Source organism: Eleutherodactylus coqui, chromosome 1 (genome assembly GCF_035609145.1).
Source record: "Eleutherodactylus coqui strain aEleCoq1 chromosome 1, aEleCoq1.hap1, whole genome shotgun sequence".
NCBI lineage: Eukaryota > Metazoa > Chordata > Amphibia > Anura > Eleutherodactylidae > Eleutherodactylus > Eleutherodactylus coqui.
Genome location: NC_089837.1, coordinates 510,677,524 through 510,696,360, shown reverse-complemented (window position 1 = coordinate 510,696,360; position 18,837 = coordinate 510,677,524). Strand labels below are relative to the sequence as shown.

General features: G+C 46.7%; 1 protein-coding gene across 1 annotated transcript in view; it reads left to right on the top strand.

Moving 5' to 3' along the window:
- The first annotated feature begins 1,544 nt into the window (after positions 1 to 1,544).
- The window catches only part of LOC136606922 (leucine-rich colipase-like protein 1), an 84,316-nt gene continuing 67,023 nt past the window's right edge, over positions 1,545 to 18,837 (top strand). The window contains exons 1-2 of the mRNA XM_066589018.1: positions 1,545 to 1,639; positions 5,587 to 5,709. Coding sequence (XP_066445115.1) covers positions 1,559 to 1,639; positions 5,587 to 5,709 — 204 coding nt within the window. The 5' untranslated portion in view covers positions 1,545 to 1,558. The remainder of the gene's footprint in view (positions 1,640 to 5,586; positions 5,710 to 18,837) is intronic.

Here is an 18,837-nt window from a genome sequence, read left to right as displayed (position 1 = left end):
CATCACTCCAAAGACTGGATGAACCACAAAGAGGTTCCACAAGCCAAATCTGGCGCAGTTGCATCCCCCCCGGACTTCAGCCTCTGCCCATACCCTCAGCAATCATGGGCATAAAGCGGACTTGGATGCTAGTACAGCTATGAACATCTCATTAATTCAGTTATGCTTCTTTTGATTGGTCGAATCCAGTGTCTCAGATAACTGTGGTAACACGAGAGCAAATATATGTCGACCAACACTGATCCCCAGACCCTAAGAAGGAGGAGGTGGCATAATAAGCCTCACTGAGGCCCAGAATGGAGGAGGCCAAGAGGTCTAATGGCTGCTTGGGGACTACTACCCTCAGGAGTTTGGAGCCTGGAGACAGAGAGAGAAAGAACTGATAGGAGTTGTCAGCCAACACAAAGTGCAACGCGACTTGTGAGTGTGTAGCGTTAGAGAGCTGAAGAAAAGGAAGAGTGCTGCCAGGACCAGGACCCACAGATTACAGGACTGTGGTTTCTCCTGCCTACCTGTGAATCCTCCCTGTTACACCACATACCAATTTGCTTATTGAATTGTTGCTGGATGTAAAGTGTCTTGGACTGTTTGTTCAGTAAACGAGCGCTCTGTCCGTTCCTGGCTCTGCTTCGTAAAAGTTATCCCTGTGTGTGAACTGTTTTATTTGCAACATTGTCTGTATTCCCTGAAGTGGATGGAATGGTGGCATCACATATGACATTGGACTTGGGGTAAACCTCAGTGGGGGTACCACCCATTCAATAGCCGGCCCTCGGTTCCTTGGTCGGGTTCCCTTGCTACCCTCAGGGTGGGAGATGGTAGAGCCCCGTGACAAGGCCCAAACTCTACTAAGCCGTTTCCTAGGCTGATGGCCTGCTCCTCGGACGCTGCATTTACAATTTTAAAGTATGGGATTGCGTGCTGTCAGTGCAGTCATGCCCCCCTTCCCTTCACTTCGCTGGTGTATTTGTCAAAAAATTAAAACATAAACCAGGGGCCATTATTACTTGGAGAGGGAATCAGGCCAGGGACACTATTGTTAGGGTACATTCACACATATCATGTTTTGATATAGACCTACACCAAAATCGGCATAAAAAAACCTCTGTTTGCCCGTGTGTCTTTACATGGGGAGCAAAATGCTGCTGAATATCTGCAACAAATTCTGCATCCAAAGCAGATTCAAAATCGGGTTCAATGAGGATTTTGACCTAAAATCAGCTGCGCACGTAGCTTTTAATAGAAATACATTTCTGGTATACTGTCATTACATGTGATATGAGTTCAGGTGGTCATGAAGCATCACATATTTCTGTTTTCCCATCATAGAGATAATAAAGTTTAAATATTCTTGGCTAACTGGAAGAGCAGGTTGGATGCAGCGTGGGACAGAAAGCTCCGGGTGGTTTACCTTCTTCCTGATCATAAGACTTTCTGACATGTGGCTGAGGGAAGTATATACCTGCCATCTGCACCCAGCATTCTTCAATCTCCCTGTCTCCACGCAGGCTTGCTGTAAACGTTCTAGTCGCGGGTCATAGCTTTCATCGCCGCAGAAATGGCAAAACATCAGATTATGACCATCCTGCTGTTTGTGTGCCTATCGCTCTGCTTTGAGGTCGCACAGTCTAAATTGAAGGTAAAGTAAATTCTTTATATCAGATTTTGTATTTTACACATTGTATATTTGCAGTTATATAGATAGTTCAGGCTTTTATATTTAGATTCTCTCTGTTTTAACAATAGGGAACATTTATTACAAAAAGCTGAGAAAAAATAATATATATATACCCCGACAGAGGCTGGAGAATGCAAGGCTGTTTCAAATTGGATCTTCTCCAATTGTTCTCACTGGGCCCGGCGGCATAGCATGTTCTGGTACAGACCTACACTAAAATCTGCACTGAAAACCACCATTTGCCCGGGTGTCCTTACATGGGGCGCAAAATGCTGCTGAATATCTGCAACAAATTCTGCATCCAAAGTCAAAATCGGCTTCAATAAGGATTTTGACTTGAAATCAGCTGCACACGTAGCTTTCAATAGAAATACATTTCTGGTATACTGTCATTACATATGATATGAGTTCACGTGGTCATGAAGCATCACATATTTCTGTTTTCCCATCACAGAGATAGCCAAGAATATTTAAACTTTATCAACTGGAAGAGCAGGTTGGATGCAGCGTGTGACAGTAAGCTCCGGCCGGTTTACCTTCTTCCTTGTCTATTACAACACATGCATTCCCTATGCCGGGGCTTAGCTGCATCCTTCCAGCGTTGTCCCTGATGCTGTAATGCAGTTCCTTCAGCAGGCAGAGATTTAAAATCCCCGTCTGCTGAAAGAGCTGCTTGCAAATAGCTGAGGTGCTCAGCCAATCACAGGCAGCTCTCGCCTGTCATTCATTCAGTGAGAGCTGCATGTGATTGGCTGAGGTGCTCAACCACTCAGAAGCAGCTGTCTGTGATTGGCTGAGCACCTCAGCCAATCACAAGCAGCTCTTTCAGCAGGTGAGGATTTTAAATTCCCACCTGCTGAAAGAAATGCATTACAGAGGTGGAGACAGCACTGGAAGGATGCAGCTAAGCCTCGGTAGTTGATGGAAAATGAGTATGTGGTGTTTATTATTTTTTACACCATTTTTCCTTGTTTTTCAGGGAAGGGCTTATACCTAAAGCTCTGCCCTGAAAAACAATTACTGAGTGCCGGCAGCTGGATCCGCTACCGCAGCTGTCAGCTGTGACAGCTGCGGTAGGGAATTCTTCATTCCCCACGGAGATTTAGAATTCTTTTGCTGCATCTGTCACAGCAGGGAATTATTTTTCCTCGCGGGGATGAAGAACACATCTGCCACATGCAGCAGATGTGTTCTTCATCCCCGCGGGTGACACAGCAGCGGCGGACTAGTAAGTATTAAAAAAATTTTTTTTTACACTAAAATGCTTTTTTCTCAGGGAAGGGCTTATATGTAAAGCCCTTATCCAAAAAAAAAAACAATTCAGGGGTGCCTGAAAAACAATTCAGGGGTACCGGAAGACCCTTGCCTTCAATGGATCCGCTGGCAGCAGTTGTGGCTCCCTTGAAGGTAATGCACGGACGTTCAAACATGCTCGTGTGAAGCCAGCCTAAATTGAAGGTAAAGTAAATTCTTTATATCAGATTTTGTATTTTACGCATTGTATATTTGCAATTATATAGATAGTTCAGGCTTTTATATTTAGATTCTCTCTGTGTTAACAATAGGGAACATTTATTACAGAAAGCTGAGAAAAAATATTATATATACACCCCGACAGAGACTGGAGGAGCATTTCTATAGCCTCCTGCACACTGGCGTGAGCAATATCTGGCTGTGATTCACATACCGATATCACTCTCACAAACCTTCCAAAACTCATGGATGAATGGAAACAGCATTGCATCCCTGCGGGGCTGAAGGAATCCCCCAAAGCAAGAATAGAGAGGGAGGCAGACCTGCAGAGGATCTTCTACAGATCTCATATTTGGAGATATAGGGTAGTAGGGCTAGAGGGCTTCCCCGATGGTGGGGATGAGAGGAATCACTATAAAAAACACATCTAGCCCAGCCCTCTCTCAACCCTGCTCTCAGGAATGCCCTGGGGGAGCGGTCTAGCCCCACCCCTGTCTCTCCAAATGTGGGATGATCTCTAGGAAATCCCTTGTAGCTCCACCCCCTCTCTGTTCTCTCTATGGGAAATGTACTTTAAAATGCGCCTCACTAGCAGTTTAAAAATGCTTTTATAGCTAAATGAGAGATGGACTTACCCGGTGCCAGAAGGGTTAATCCGGTGGTAAAGGAATTAACCCCTCTGCACCTGTTGTCCACGTTAGCCTTCAGCAGGTTTCTTGCTTCCCCATGTATCTTTTTGGCGCGGCGTCCAGGGATATCCTTTCACTGTGTTTGTAAGCACGGTCTGGCTGGATAACTGAGTATAAAAGTAAAAAAGTAGTTTTTATTTTTACTTTTATACTCTGTTCTCTCTATGGGGGATTCATTCAGCCCCGCTGGAATACAAGGCTCTTCCACGATCTTCTCCCATTGATTTCAAAGGGGCCGGCGCTACAGCTGCCAGAGCCATTGAAAACAATGGGCAATATCGCTAAGGGAAAGAACATGCTGCGATTTGTTTTCTGCATAGCACCGCAACGCAGGTAAACATTACAGACGTGAATGAACACATTCAAAAGAATGGGTTTTGTATTTGTGCAAGATTTTTATGTCTCACAACGCACAAATCTCGCACGATTTCATCACCAGTGTGAGGCTCCCTAAATGGGGCAGATTCCTATACTTGTAGCTCTGTTGCATTTAATTTACTAATATGGTGCCACTAGGAAACCTGTTTTGATGGATGAGTGGTAGATGGCAGCACAGAGGGCAAATAATGCTCAGTATATTACATTTATATATCTTTGTACAGTCTCTTGGACTCCGTGGCCATGTGGCTAATGATGCTGGTGGTATCCTGTCTAATGAGCTCTTCCCGGACACGCACAGGAAGCAATCACTAATGAAAAAAGATGCACTTGGGTTGATTTGCCACAGATTTGCAATGTAAACGCACCACACAGAAAATAAGCAACATTTACAGAAGCAGCAAAGTATGTGAGATTTTCACAATCTCATCCGCATGCGGTGGAGGGGGGGGGGGGGGGACGACGACAAAAAAAAAAAAACGCACAAAACCCGTGTTGAGATTGTCATGCAGGGCAGAATTTTAAATCCATGGAATGACAATTAAAGCACTGGATACGCTGCGGAATTCACCTCTAATAATCAATTCCACACCAAAATCCACATTCAAATCTGCATCAAATTTCTTACCAAATGGTGCAGTTTTTGGTATGGATTTTCTGCTGTGGAATGTCCGCTGCGGATGTTCCCCAGCAAATCAATCCCATGTGGACATAGCCTTACTGTAGAGGGGAATGGCATATTGAGGGGAGTGTAAACACAGCAGCAGTCCTGAGGAGAGGGAGAAACTATAAGCAAGTCTGCCGGAGCTTCAGAGCTGGGCAGGGCCTCTTGGGTGATCTATTGTTTTGTTTTTGTTTTTTTTTTACTGCAGCTGGGGCTGCTGGCTAGGGAGTGCAGGCACAGAGCCTTCTGAAAAAAGTCATTTGTTGCCTTTAATTATTCACTTATATATGTCCAAGCATGGCATGAAAAAGGCACACTTCTACTGCACCTCTGTGATGAGCACCAGCTACTCCACTGTCGGGCTCTGCCTCACTCATAGTGCTGAACAATGTATTTTTCATTGGGGCCACCTGCAGGGGGCACTGCTGATCTCCTAGGGAGGGCAGGCATGTGGCAACAAGATCAGCAGGAAGTCCAGGGTGCTGCATACATCCAGGGAAATCTTTTATAAAAGCTCCCTTCAAAGAGACTCCAGTGACATGCAGTAGATTCTTCATGGAATCCGGGAGGTCGCTCCTCCTTCTGGGAGTCTTAAGGACATTCCGGGTGACAAGTATGAATCGCCTTTACTTCCTCCTGTGACATAAATGTGAAACCTTATAAGCAAATTCACTAAACATTTATTTCTTGTGTTTTACATCTAGAAGGATGGAGATCCGTGTATATATAGTGATGATTGTGAGAGCCGGTGTTGTCACAGGGATTCCCCTAACGGCTCTGGGAAATGTGTCCTAAAATCATCGCCAGGTGTGAGATGCTACGGCCCGGTGAGTACCTGTAAGCCGCTGTTGTACTGGTTTTTCCCCCATGCACTCAGTAGAAGGGCTCATTTTCACGGACGTATGCATAAAATGTGTGAGCCGGGGTATCGCTGTGTATATGGTATTCATTACGTGCCAGTAAGATAGGGCAGGCCCATCTTTTCCCAAGTACAAACTACAGGCGGGAAAAAGATGTATTGAAAATGAAACCACTGAAATCCCATAGAGATCCGTGGTTTGGTTTTGTCCGATTATATGGCTGTGATTATCATGGCAGTCAAAGGGGACAAAACCGCAATCATCTGAATCCGCCCTAAAATAGATCATGCTTGGTCTTATACACAATGAAAAACACCAGTGTGAGTGGGACATGCGAAAATCAACATATTTGAATTGCTACGATGCACCGTGTATAATGATGCGTAATACGCAATTCCAATACGGCCGTGTGAATGAGCCCTAATTTCTGGTTCAGAGAGGCTTTGAACTGACAGATCCGTGTCATCCTTCCCATGTGAAACTGCATGAGTGAGAATTCCCACTGGATGACCTGCAGCTCTGATTGGCAGAGCATTCAATACAATCCTAAAGTAATGCTGATTTAGCTGCAGATTTGGGTGTGGAATCTGTGCCCAATTGTGCAAGTATATTTTACCATGTGAACGAGGCCGTTTCTTATGCAATGTAAAACCCGGGACATCTTATATGAGAACTATACATGGAGAGGTTGGTATTTTATTCCTCTAAGGGCTCACACCCACTGGCGATCCAACTTTCCAGCGATGCGAGTGTGAGTGAAAACACATAATGAAACCAATGATTTTCAATGGTTTCATTCTCATTAGCGATGTTTTCACACTAGCCTCGCATCACAAAGAAGAATGTGCGATAACGCCCATTGTTTTCAATGGGGCCGGCAGCAGCAGTGCTGGCCCCATTGAAATCAACAGAAGATCACAAAGCTGGCTAGGAATTCCCACCCAGAGAGAGAAGAGAGAGGGGGGGGGGGGTGGAGCTACAGGGGGATCTGTGACATATCTCCCCATAGTTGGAGAGATAGGGTGCGGGGCTAGATGGGATATAGTAATCTCTTGCTATCCAAGTGAGGGGGTGGGGCTAGCAGGTTCCAGAAGGATCCTACAAAAGCGCTATTACTAAATTTTTGTAGATTTCAAATTCACGCAATGCATGCAAGCCTTAAGTACGGGTTAATCTCCCCTGAAACAGAGCTAAATGTTATCTGCCTGGCAAGCAGCTATTTCTCATTGGCTGCTGGCAGTCTGAGCTCTAATTGGCCAGTCTGTCTGGAGAGTTGAACAATTTGATTGCCTATCTGATGGTGGGGTGACAGTTGAGAAGCAGGGCTTGATTGGAAGTAGCACCAGAGCCCGCGCAGGGAGACGTGAAAGGAAGGCCTGATGCCCACGGCTGGGTCAGATTCTGACAGCGAGATTCACTCAGGGGAATGCGAGCCATGCCCCGGCATTGACCTCCCGCTTACCTGTCAGGGTCTTCGCTCCACTCTGTGATGTGCCGGCTAGCACACAGCCACGCTTGCACAGAGCAGAGCTGGCAATTCAGCAGTGACGTTTCTGTGCTTTGAGCCCAGTTATTTAACTCCTTACATCCTCCGATCTACAACAACCATAGTATCTAGGTGATTAGATAGAAAGACAGAAACTTAGGAAAGGCCTGCAAGCAGCCTACCATTGTGTGATTACTAGACTGATCCTTCAGCATTGCCTAATAGATGGCTTTGCAGTTTTAGATGCATGTGGAATAATTATTTGCCGTATTGAACACCAAAGATCACATTGTGTGTCTAAATAAATAACAGATATGAGGGATTAGCTTTTTAGATAGGTAGCAGCGTGGGCATCCGCGGCCAAAGACAGTGACACCGGGCAACAAAGTTCTTTAGTCCAGGCGTGGCCTGGGTTTATTGCAGCATAAAACAAACAAAAGAGGCCTTGACTTCAGGCCAACATAAAGTAAAGCCTGCTCGTCTGAGTACTTACTAGACATGGATCGTCCCTGTCTACACACTTGAAAAAACAAACTGTTCCTGCGCACAGCCAGCCAGGCTCTCAGACCTGCAAAGGTCTCAGCTCACCTCTCCTAGGTGTGGATGAGGTTAGGAGCGTCTCCCTGTAAACCTCGGGCCTCTCAGCCCCACACTGGGCTAGCCGGGCTCCAGGCTCCACTGAGCCCTCTCTCTGGCCCTCAGCCAGACACTTTCTGGCTCTCTCAGCCCATGTGTGTCTCTCAGACCTGCAGGCCCAGGCTTTACAAGGTCTGGTACCAGCCTCACCTGGTACATGGGAGTGGCCATCCCACCCTTCGCTTTGACCACTCCAGGAAAAGACGGCCCGGACTATGTGGCTTGGAGCCACTGCATTACACTACAATGTGTCAGTAACCTAATGTTACTGACACCCAAATGCTGGCTTCCTCCACCGAGCCCAGGCCACTCAGTGGCACGTATCCGCCCAAGCCACTTTGCAGGTCACTGTCTCACATACCCTCCCCCTCTGTTCGAGCCCGTGGGATCGGACACTTAGCTGTCTTGCAATGCGTTCTTGACGAGGCCTGGGTGTTGGGCTTCGGTCCCACGCTCAAAGTCTCTCTGTCTACAGTGGGCTCCACGGTAAACTTTTGCAAAGTCAGAAAGAGGAAGAGCTCCATGCGAGCCAGGCCTTCTCCCATACACACGTTTGCCTTTTCTTCTTGGCCCTCCAGGGTTAAAGCGCCAGGCTCGGGTGTCTCTTTCTAGTTTAGGTACAGTCTTTTTACCATCCTCCTTGGAGCTAAACACAGTCCTCCATTTCAGTGCAGGACAGCTTGGAGACTTTCTAACTGAGCCTCCAATTTGAAGGTCTCTTCTAGTGCAAGAACCTTGTCTCTGTATTCTTCCAGTTCCTCTTGTAGCTCATGCTCCAGCATGGCCTTGCTATGGCTTACAGTCTCTACTTTATTTTTCAGTTTACTCAGGTTTATAATCATCATCTTTTCCTCACTTTGTAACAATTCTGTTTCTTTTCTTAGTACAATGTTATCAATCGGTTTGAACCATTAGCATTCTTCAAAGTTCCTTTACCTCCGACTCTGACTTTTGCTTGGTAGTATTCAGTTCACTGATGAGCTGGTCCTTGGAGCCAGCATCCCTGTGATAGGCTTCTACCACTTGGACAAACTGTTTCTTCACTTTCGGGGTTTGCTTTTTTTCGTCATTCTTTTGCTGCAGTTTTTCCTAGTCTTCTGCGGCCACTTGTGAGACCTTCTGAGCTTCAGGAGTCGCCTTTAGTAAACATAATTTGGCATTCTTTACTACTTGTAACTCTTTCAGATTCTTTAACAAGATCACCTTTTTCCGTTTCTGTCTGAACGGAGTTTTAGACATCTCAGGTCTCAACCCTTCTTTCAGCCGCTTGGCTATCTGATTTACAGCATTTTATCTTCGTGCACAACTTCTCTGAGAACTGCTGAAGCTCTGCTCTGTCTGACACTACTTTCAGGGGGCGCTTCAGTCTTTTTTTTTTTTTTTTTAATATTATCCAGCAGGATCTCCATTTCTGCTACAGGTCGTTGGAACACACCTTTGGGCTTTTCCCGTATCCGGGTTCTCTTCTCAGCATCTGTCTTAGCGCTAATCCAGCCTTGCATTTTAGTGTGCACCCGCTTGTTACGCCTTTCTTTTGCATCTTGAGGGAACCCCAACTTCCCCTCAGTAAGGCACGGTTCACCCATCTGTTGTTTCTTCTCCCAATTGGACGTCATCTGACATTGGTGATCAAGCTCCACACTAATGTCTTCTACTTCCTGCTGAAGACTCACTGTAAACTTCTCAAGTTCATCACAGACATCAGTTTGAAGACAAAACAGCTGATTTAGCGCTTCCACTTCTAGGATTTCACTGTCTTGCTCTTCAACCGTGACCCAGCATGCAGGGTTCTCATACAGTTTCTTTTCCCTCTCTGACATCATTTTCAGGCTGTGTGTTAAAGTTAGAGACCGAAGTGTTTTCATACAGACCCTTTCTTCAGCACGCTCACATTCAGTGACATATCTTGCCGACCTGATTTTCTCCTCTGTAAGCTGTTCACATATTTGCTGCGTCTTTCTTAGCTTGGACACAAGCTCCTTTTGGAGACCAAGCTTCACAGAAGCACCTTCTATCTCTTGCTGAAGATGTACTTTAACCTTCTCAAGGTTATCACAGGCAGTTGTTTTCTCTTCACACTGCTGCCTTGTAGTTTCTAATTCTCCTTGTATTTCTCTTTTCTGCTCTTCCACAGAATCCAAACACAAAACACTCTTCTCCAGTCTATCTTCCAGATCCACTACCTCAGCGTGAAGTGTTGCAATCTGCTCTGATAGGTTTCTCTTAGTTTCTGCATTCTCCTCTTGTTGCAGTAACTTCTGGAATCCTTCACTCTGAGCTTCCAGCTTCTCCTGCAGCCTGCTCACCTGTTCAGACAACGCTGTCTGCACACTGTCGCCTTTATTTGTAGCTCTTGAAGCTGCATCTCTACGGTATTTTTCTTGCATTCAGATGCACACTTGTCTTCCAACAACCCCTTCACCTTTTGGGTCAGCTCAAGACACTCACTTTTCCCTGTTACTTTCACTTTTTCAAGTTGCTTCAAGTGCTTGGACAGTTTCCCCACAACTACAGCATGACTCCGTTCCAGCTCCTGGATTTGGGTTCCATGTACTTCAGCTTCCTCATCCAAGCTCATCTGTAGCTGGGACACCAGTCTCTCAAGCAGCACTTCCTGGTTTTCCTTGTGACCTAGTAAGTCTTTCAAGAACTCTGCTTGCTTTTCTGCCTGACTGCACGCAGCTTTCTGAATTTCCAGCTCTTCCTTGAGATGACTTACTTGGCACTCCAAGTCACCACTTTTCTTTGCTAGCTGCATTTTCAGGTCTGCAACTTGATTCTGCAAACCTGTAGCTTGATTACGTGCATCTGTAGACGCTCTTTCTAACTTGCAACACGTCATCTCCAACTCCTGGGTTTTCATTTGTAGTTTCTTACAGTCCTGTTAATACTGCACAGCTTGTGCCTCCGCCAGGACTTGTTCTTGCAGCTGCTGGTTAACCCGCTGTTGCTCCTGCAAGGTTAACCGATTGGCTTCGGCCAGGAGAGCATTAGTCTCGGCCTGAGCTCTCATGGCCTCCTCATGGACCTTTTGCTGGGTCGCCATCACTTGTTGTTGCTGAGCAGACGCTTGTTGTTGCTGCACGTTCACTTGCACCAGCTGCTTTATCAGTTCTTCCATCTTGGCCGTGTCTGGTTGCTGTGCCGTTGCAGCTTTCACCCAGGACATTGGAGTTACAGCACTCTCCCGTCAATCCCTCTTGGGTGGTTGTTCTCCAGCTGCTGCAGCAAAATGTTCATTAATTTGTGTATGTCTCTTTAAGACCGCTGCCCGCATTCAAACACCATATGTGAGGGATTAGCATTTCGGATAGGTAGCAGCATGGGCACCACGGCCAGAGACAGTGACACTGGGCAACAAAGTTCTTTAGGCCAGGCTTTGCCTGGGTTTATTGCAGCATAAAACAAACAAAATAGGCCTTGACTTTAGGCCAACATAAAATAAATCCTGCTCATCTGAGCACTTACTAGACATGGATCGTCCCTGGCTACACACTTGAAAAACCAAACGGTTCCTGCGCACAGCCAGCCAGGCTCTCTGGCTCTCTCAGACCTGCTGGCCCAGGCTTTATAAGGCCTGGTACCAGCCTCACCTGGTATGTGGGAGTGGCCATCCCACCCTTCGCTTTGACCACTCCAGGGAAAAGCCGGCCCAGACTATGTGGCTTGGAGCCACTGCATTACACTACAATGTGTCAGTAACCTAGTGTTACTGACACCCAAATGCTGGCTTCCTCCACCAAGCCAAGGCCGCTCGGTGCCACGTATCTGCCCAAGCCACTTTGCCAGTCACTGTCTCACACAGAATAAATCTTAAAATATAATAACAGTATTTTAGGATGAAAAATGACATGCGTTCATCCAGTTCAGCCTATTAACTCCCAGTGTTGATCCAGATAAAAGCAAAAAAACTATTTTCTCAATTTTCCCAAACTCCAAGACAGGCAATCAGAACAACTCCCAAATTACCGATCCTTCTGAAGTTATTAGTAATTATATCATGTAATAGTACATCCAAGAAAGATGGCGCGGCGCCTCTTGAACTCTTCTTTTTTCTATCACCATGTCCTCAGGAAGAGCGTTCCATAGTCTCACCGCTCTTACGGTAAAGAACCCCCTTCTATATCTGTGTAGAAACTTCCTTTCCTCTAAGACACAGTGGATGTCCTCTTGTTACAGTCACAGTCCTGGGTGTAAGCGGATGATGGGAGAGATTGCTGCATTGTCCCCTGGTATATTTATACATAGTTATTAGGTTGCCCCTTAGCCGTCTTTTTTTAAACTAAATAACTCCAATTTTGATAACATCTCTGGGTATTGTAGTCCGCCCATTTCATTTATTAAATTCGGCTGCCCACCTCTGAAGCCCTCAAGCTCTGAAATGTCCTTTGATTATCGGTGTCTAGAACTGTACACTATTCCATGTGCGGTCTGACCAATGACCTCTCTGGTGTTAATTACTTTACAGACTTTTGTATCATCTGCGAATTTTAATATTTTACTGTTCATTTTTTCTATCAAGTCATTAATAAATATATTAAAAAGAATGGGACCCAAAACCAACCAATGGGTAACCCACTATTAATGGTGACCCAATCAGAATATGTACCATTTATAATTCCCCTCTGCCTTCTATCACTGAGCCAGTTACTTACCGACTTACTCACATTCTGACCAAAACCAAGCATTCTCATTTTCTATACCAACCTTAGAGTGGCTTCAGAAGAGCGAGTATTTTGTGTGTGCATACGCGCACACAAAAAACACGCGTCTATTCGCTCCAATGCATTCCCTATGGTGTGTGCACTGGTCCATGCTTTACAGGTATGTGCCTGCAAAGATAGGACATGCGTACACCATAGTGCATGTACGCATTGTTTTCAATGGCGTTGCGGCTGCAGCCGTCACCCCTGCACTGTTTTTCAGGGAAGGGCTTTACATATAAGCCCTTCCCTGAAAAAGAAAAATTTTAGTGTAAAAAATAAATAAACATACCTCTTCGCCGCTGACATGTCCCCCGCAGGGATGAAGAATAGAGATGAGCGAGCATACTCGCTAAGGACAATTGCTCGATCGAGCATTGACCTTAGCGAGTATCTCCCCGCTCGGGAAAAAAGGTTCGGCTGCCGGCGCGGGTGACACGTGAGTTGCGGCAGTCAGCAGGGGTGAGCGTGGGGGAGAGAGAGATCTTCCCTCCGTTCCTCCCCACTCTCCCCTGCAGCTCCCCGCCCGCTGTTGGCAGCCGAATCTTTGCTCCCAAGCGGGCAGGTACTCGCTAAGGGCAATTGCTCGATCGAGCATTGCCCTTAGCGAGTATACTCGCTCATCTCTAATGAAGAACTCCTCTGCCGCAAGTGGCAGATGTTTCCTTCATCCCCGCTAGTAAAGAGAATTCCCTACTGCTACATCTGCCACCTCTGTGACAGATACAGCAGAGGAATTCTTCAATCCTCTACCGCATCTCTCACACATGACATCTGCGGTAGAGGATTCTGCTGCTGGCCCCCTGTCAGTTGATTTCAGGTAAGGGCTTTACATATAAGCCCTTCCCTGAAAATTCGGTACAAGTGGTGTAAAATACAAAAAAAAAAATACATACCCACCTCCCTTTAGCTGCCGGGGCTCCTGCTGTCCCCTGCTCTGTAGTGCTGATCTATCAGCATAACGGGGATTTCAAATCCCCGCTTGCTTAAAGAGCTGATTGTGATTGGCTGAGGTGCTCAGTCAATCACAATCAGCTCTTTCAGCAGGCGGGGATTTTAAATACCCTCCTGCTGATAGATGAGCACTTCAGAGCAGGGGACAGCAGGAGAAGACGCGGCTGAGCCCCGGCAGCTGAAGGGAGGTGAGCATGTATTTGTTTTTTTACACCACTTTTACTGGATTTTCAGGGAAGGGCTTACATTTAAAGCCCTTCCCTGAAATCAATTGACAGGGTGCCGGCAGCAGAATCCGCTACCACAGCTATCATGTGTGACAGCTGCGGTAGAGGATTGAAGAATTCCTCTGCTGTATCTGTCACAGATGTGGCAGATGTAGCAGCAGGGAATTCTTTTTACTAGCAGGGATGAAGGAAACATCTGCAGAATGCGGCAGATATGTTCTTCATCCCCGCGGGGGACAGGGCAGGGGTGGAGAGGTAAGTTTATTTATTTATTTTTTTTACACTAAAATTTTTGTTTTTCAGAGAAGTGTTTATATGTAAAGCCATTCCATGAAAAGCAATGCAGGGGTGCTGGCAGATCATTGTTTTCAATGGAGCCACCGGCAGCAGCCGCGGCTCCATTGAAAACAATGCACGGACCTGAATTCCTGTGTTTTTGCACGTACATGGGTGCGCACTTATGTACGCAGAAAAACACGCTCGTGTGAAGCCACCCTTATTGTGGCACAGTATACAAGATCCAATGACTCTCCCTAATCTAATCTAGAACTTACCTCCTCATAGTTTGGTGTGACAGGGATGATCCCTCATAAACCCGTGCTGATATAGAGTTATACAGTAATTTTCCTAGAGGTACTCCAGGATAGCATCTCTTAGAAAACCCTTCAAACATTTTACCCACAATAGAAGTTAGACTTACCAGCCTGTAGTTTCCAAGTTTGCTTTCTGACTTCACTTTAATATTGGTACCACTTTTGCGATGGGCCAATCCAGTGGCACAGACCCTGTCACTATAGAGTCCTTAAATATAACAATGGTTTGTATATCTCACTAATTAATTCCCATAGAACATGGGGGTGTATGCTATTGGGACCTAGCAATTTGTTTATTTTTTTTTAATAATCGTAACTTTGGAGCTGTTAATGGGTTGAGTAATTGTGCTTTGACCTCTTCCGTAAACTCAGGAAGAGTTATTGAATCTGGAAAAGGGATGTTGGCAGATGAGATTGCAGACGAGGAGTTAGGGAGGGAAATATTGGTTAATTATACAAAAAGCTTCAAAGTAAGTTCAGAATTCTTTGGCGATCTCTGTGGTAGCTGTAACTGTATTGCTTGTGGGGGATTGTATTTTGTAGATGATCATGGCTTTAGAGCCTTTGGCTCCATGTGCATATATTTAGAATTTAGAGAGTTGAAATGTTTTAGCTGCTTTAACATTTAGTTAATCTCTTGATTTGTTTGTAAGACTATTAAGGTCAGGTAGCAAATCAGAGTTTATGGACTTTTGTATAGATTTTCTGCCCTAGAAATTTGGGATAGAATGGAGTTAATTTCAAGTTCTCTTTGTTTTTAAATTTTGGATCCCATAGCAATCAACTCGCCTTTTTGCATTTCCCAGACTACTGGAGTGGAGCTTTCCGGCCTGTCATTTAGCTTAAATAACCTCTCCAATTTCTCTGAGAGTAGGCTATTGTGTTTCTCATCTGCAGTGAGTGTAGGATTGAGCTGCCAGGTCTATTCTTTGGCTGGTAGGTCTTGCACTAAAATTTTTAAAGAAATTGGAGCGTGATCTAAAATTCTAATTGATCCCACCTCCAGTCCAGTGATCGTTTGTATAAATGTTTCACAGATGAACAGATAGTCAATAGAGATGAGCGAGCGTACTCGTCCGAGCTTAATGCTTGTTCGAGCAGTAGGGTACTTGAGATGCTCGTTACTCGAGACGAACACCACGCAGTACTCGAGTCAATTGCATTTTGTTTCCCGCATGTTTAGCGCCATTTTCTAGCCAATAGACGTGGGGAAGGCATTACGACTTCCTGCTGTGACGTGGCAGCCCTATCCCACCCCACAGTAGTGAGTGGCTGGCGAGATCAGGTAACCGCCGAGTACTTAAACTGGTCCCGCCCGCGGCTCGCCTCAGACGCATGCTAGCAGAGGTTAGGGAAAGTGCTTCTGATATAGGGAAAGTATTAGAGTAGGATCCTGTCTTCAAGAACCCCAATGGTCCTTCTTAGGCTACTCCTCAGTGTGCATTACTGTTGTGGATGGCTGGGAGCAGTAGTGCACCATTTTCTTTTTTTTAAGCATCTCGGGCTGTGCAGGCCATTTTATCTATAGCGTTCTCAGTCTGCAGTGTATTATGCAGAGTTTAAGGGAAGAGCTGCTTATATAGGGAAAGTGTTAGAGTAGGATCCTGTCTTCAAAAACCCCAACGGTCCTTCTTAGAGCTACATCTGACCGTGTGCATTATAGTTATGGCTGGCTGGGAGTAGTAGTGCATCAATTTTTGTATTACGCATCTAGACCTGTTCCCAGCCTTTCAGTAATTGAGTTCTCAGCCTGCAGTGCTGTACAACCATCTCTTTGTCACCGTGAAATTGCTCTCTAATATTTCCTAGTCTACTGCAAACGACTTCAGTTATACCGTTCTGTGTCTGCAATGCATTAAACAGAGTGTAGTGGCACAGCCACTTCCATAGGGAAAGTTATATACACCATGCTGTCCTGATCCTCCGTGTAAAAACCTTAACGCTCCTCCTTAGGGCTATATCTGACCATGTGCATTATAGTTGTGGCTGGCTGGGAGTAGTAGTGCATCAATTTTTGAATTACACATCTAGGCCTGTTCCCAGCCTTTCAGTAATTGCGTACTCAGCCTGCGTTGCTGAACAAACAGCTCTCACCGTGAAATTGCTCTCTTATATTTCCTAGCCTACTGCAAACGACTTCAGTTATACCTTTCTGTGTCTGCAGTGCATTAGACAGAGGTCTTACCGCTAAACAGTACTGTAATATTTCCTGGGCCACTGCAAAGTGTTTCAGCTCTGCCGCTGTGCAGAGCATCTCAACAATACTCTTTCCTTGGTGGGGTTGAGATAGCCACAGTTACCAGCACTATCCACTGGCTTTAGAGTCTTCTCCCACTCCACACAGCCTCTATTATCTACAAGTCTCTGCAAGCGGTAAATTACCCCTAGATATCAGCGAATTTTTTCAAGACACAGCATAGAGTCTCCGCTATCTACAAGTCTCTGTGTGCGGAGAATTAAGCCACAGTTGTCAGTGCTGTAGAGTGGGGTAATTTGGGCCCTGCTCTATTATTAATCCGCTATGATGTGGAGTAGGGGTAAGGGTCGAGAACGAGGACGTCCAAGTGAAGGTGTGGGCACAGGCCGAGTTCCTGGGCGTGGTGAATCACAGCTGGCCGCTGCAGGATTAGGAGAAAGGCAAGTTTCTGGGCTCCCCAGCTTCATATCACAATTTACGGGTCAACGTGGTAGACCTTTATTACAATCAGAGCAGTGTGAGCAGGTCCTGCTATGGATGGCAGAAAATGCATCCAGCAACGTATCGATCACTCAGTCTTCTACGCAGTCCACTACTCCCCAGACAAATCCTTTGGCTGCTGCTCCTCCTTCCAGCCCCCTTACTCTATGAAAATGACATATTCTGAGCAGGCAGACTCCCAGGAACTGTTCTCGGGTCCCTGCCATGAGTGGGAAAAAATGGTTCCTCTCTCACCTGAGGAGTTTGTCGTGACCGATGCCCAACCTTTGGAAAGTTCCCGGGGTCCGGATGATGAGGCTAGGGACTTCCGGCAACTGTCTCAAGAGCTTCTTGTGGACGAGGAGGACGATGATGATGAGACACAGTTGTCTGTCAGTGAGGTAGTAGTAAGGTCAGTAAGTCCGAGGGACGAGCACACAGAGGATTCGAAGGAAGAGCAGCTGGATGTTAAGGTGACTGACCCCACCTGGTTTGCTAGAGCAAAGAATCCCCGACTGTTCCCCAAAGCACCCCCTCACGGCAAGTCTCTGTGCAGAGGGCTAGGTGTTCAAAGGTGTGAATGTTTTTTAGTGAGAGCGCAGACGACCTACGAACAGTGGTGTGCAACCTGTGTCGCACCAAGATCAGCCGGGGAGCCACCACTACCAGCCTCACCACCACCAGCATGCGCAGGCATATGATGGCCAAGCACCCCACAAGTTGGGACGAAGGACATTCACTGCCTCCCGGTCACACCACTGCCCCTTCCCTTGTGCCCCAGCCTGCAACACAGATCCAATCCCCCTCCCAGGACCCAGGCACGAGCACCTCCCAGCCTGCACTCACACCCTCACCTCCACGGTCCTGCACTCCATCCAGCAATGTCTCTCAGCGCAGCGTTCAGCTGTCGCTAACACAAGAGTCTGAGCAAAAGCGCAAATACGCCGCCACCAACCCCCGCACGCACAAGCTTTAAACGTGCACATTGCCAAATTAATCAGCCTGGAGATGCTGCCGTACAGGCTTGTGGAAACGGAGGCTTTCAAAAGCATGATGGCGGCGCGCTACTCGGTCCCCAGTCGCCACTATTTTTCCCGGCATACCGTCCCAGCCCTACACCAGCACGTCTCCCGCAACATAAATCGTGCCCTCACCAACGTGGTTACTGGGAAGGTCCACTTAACGACGGACACGTGGACAAGTACTTGCAGGCAGGGCCACTATATCTCCGATGGCACATTGGGTGAACTTGGTGGAGGCTGGGACCAAGTCAGAGCCTGGGACCGCTCACGTCCTACCCACACGCAGAATAGCGGGTCCTACCTCGGTGCTGGTATCTGCGGTGTTTTATGCCACCTCCTCCAAACCCTCCCCCTCCTCTGCCACCTATATATCTTAATTAAGAAGTGTGAGCACGTCGCCAGCAGTTGGTAGCACGCGTCGCGGAAGCACAGGAGTGGGCAAGAGTCAGCAAGCCGTGCTGAAACTAATCAGCGTAGGTGACAAGAGGCACACGGCCCCCGAGCTGCTGCAGGGTCTGACAGAGCATACCGACCTCTGGCTTTCGTCGCTGAGTCTCCAACCGGGCATGGTCGTGTGTGACAACGGCCATAACCAGGTGGCGGCTCTGCAGCTTGGCAGCCCCACACACGTGCCATGCCTGGCCCACGTCTTTTCATCTGGTGGTTCAGCGGTTTCTGAAAAACTACCCCCACTTGTCTGACCTGCTCAGCAAGGTGCGCCGTGTCTGCGCACATTTCCGCAAGTCCGCCATGGACGCTGCCACCCTGCTGACCCTGCAAAGTTGGTTTCAGCTGCC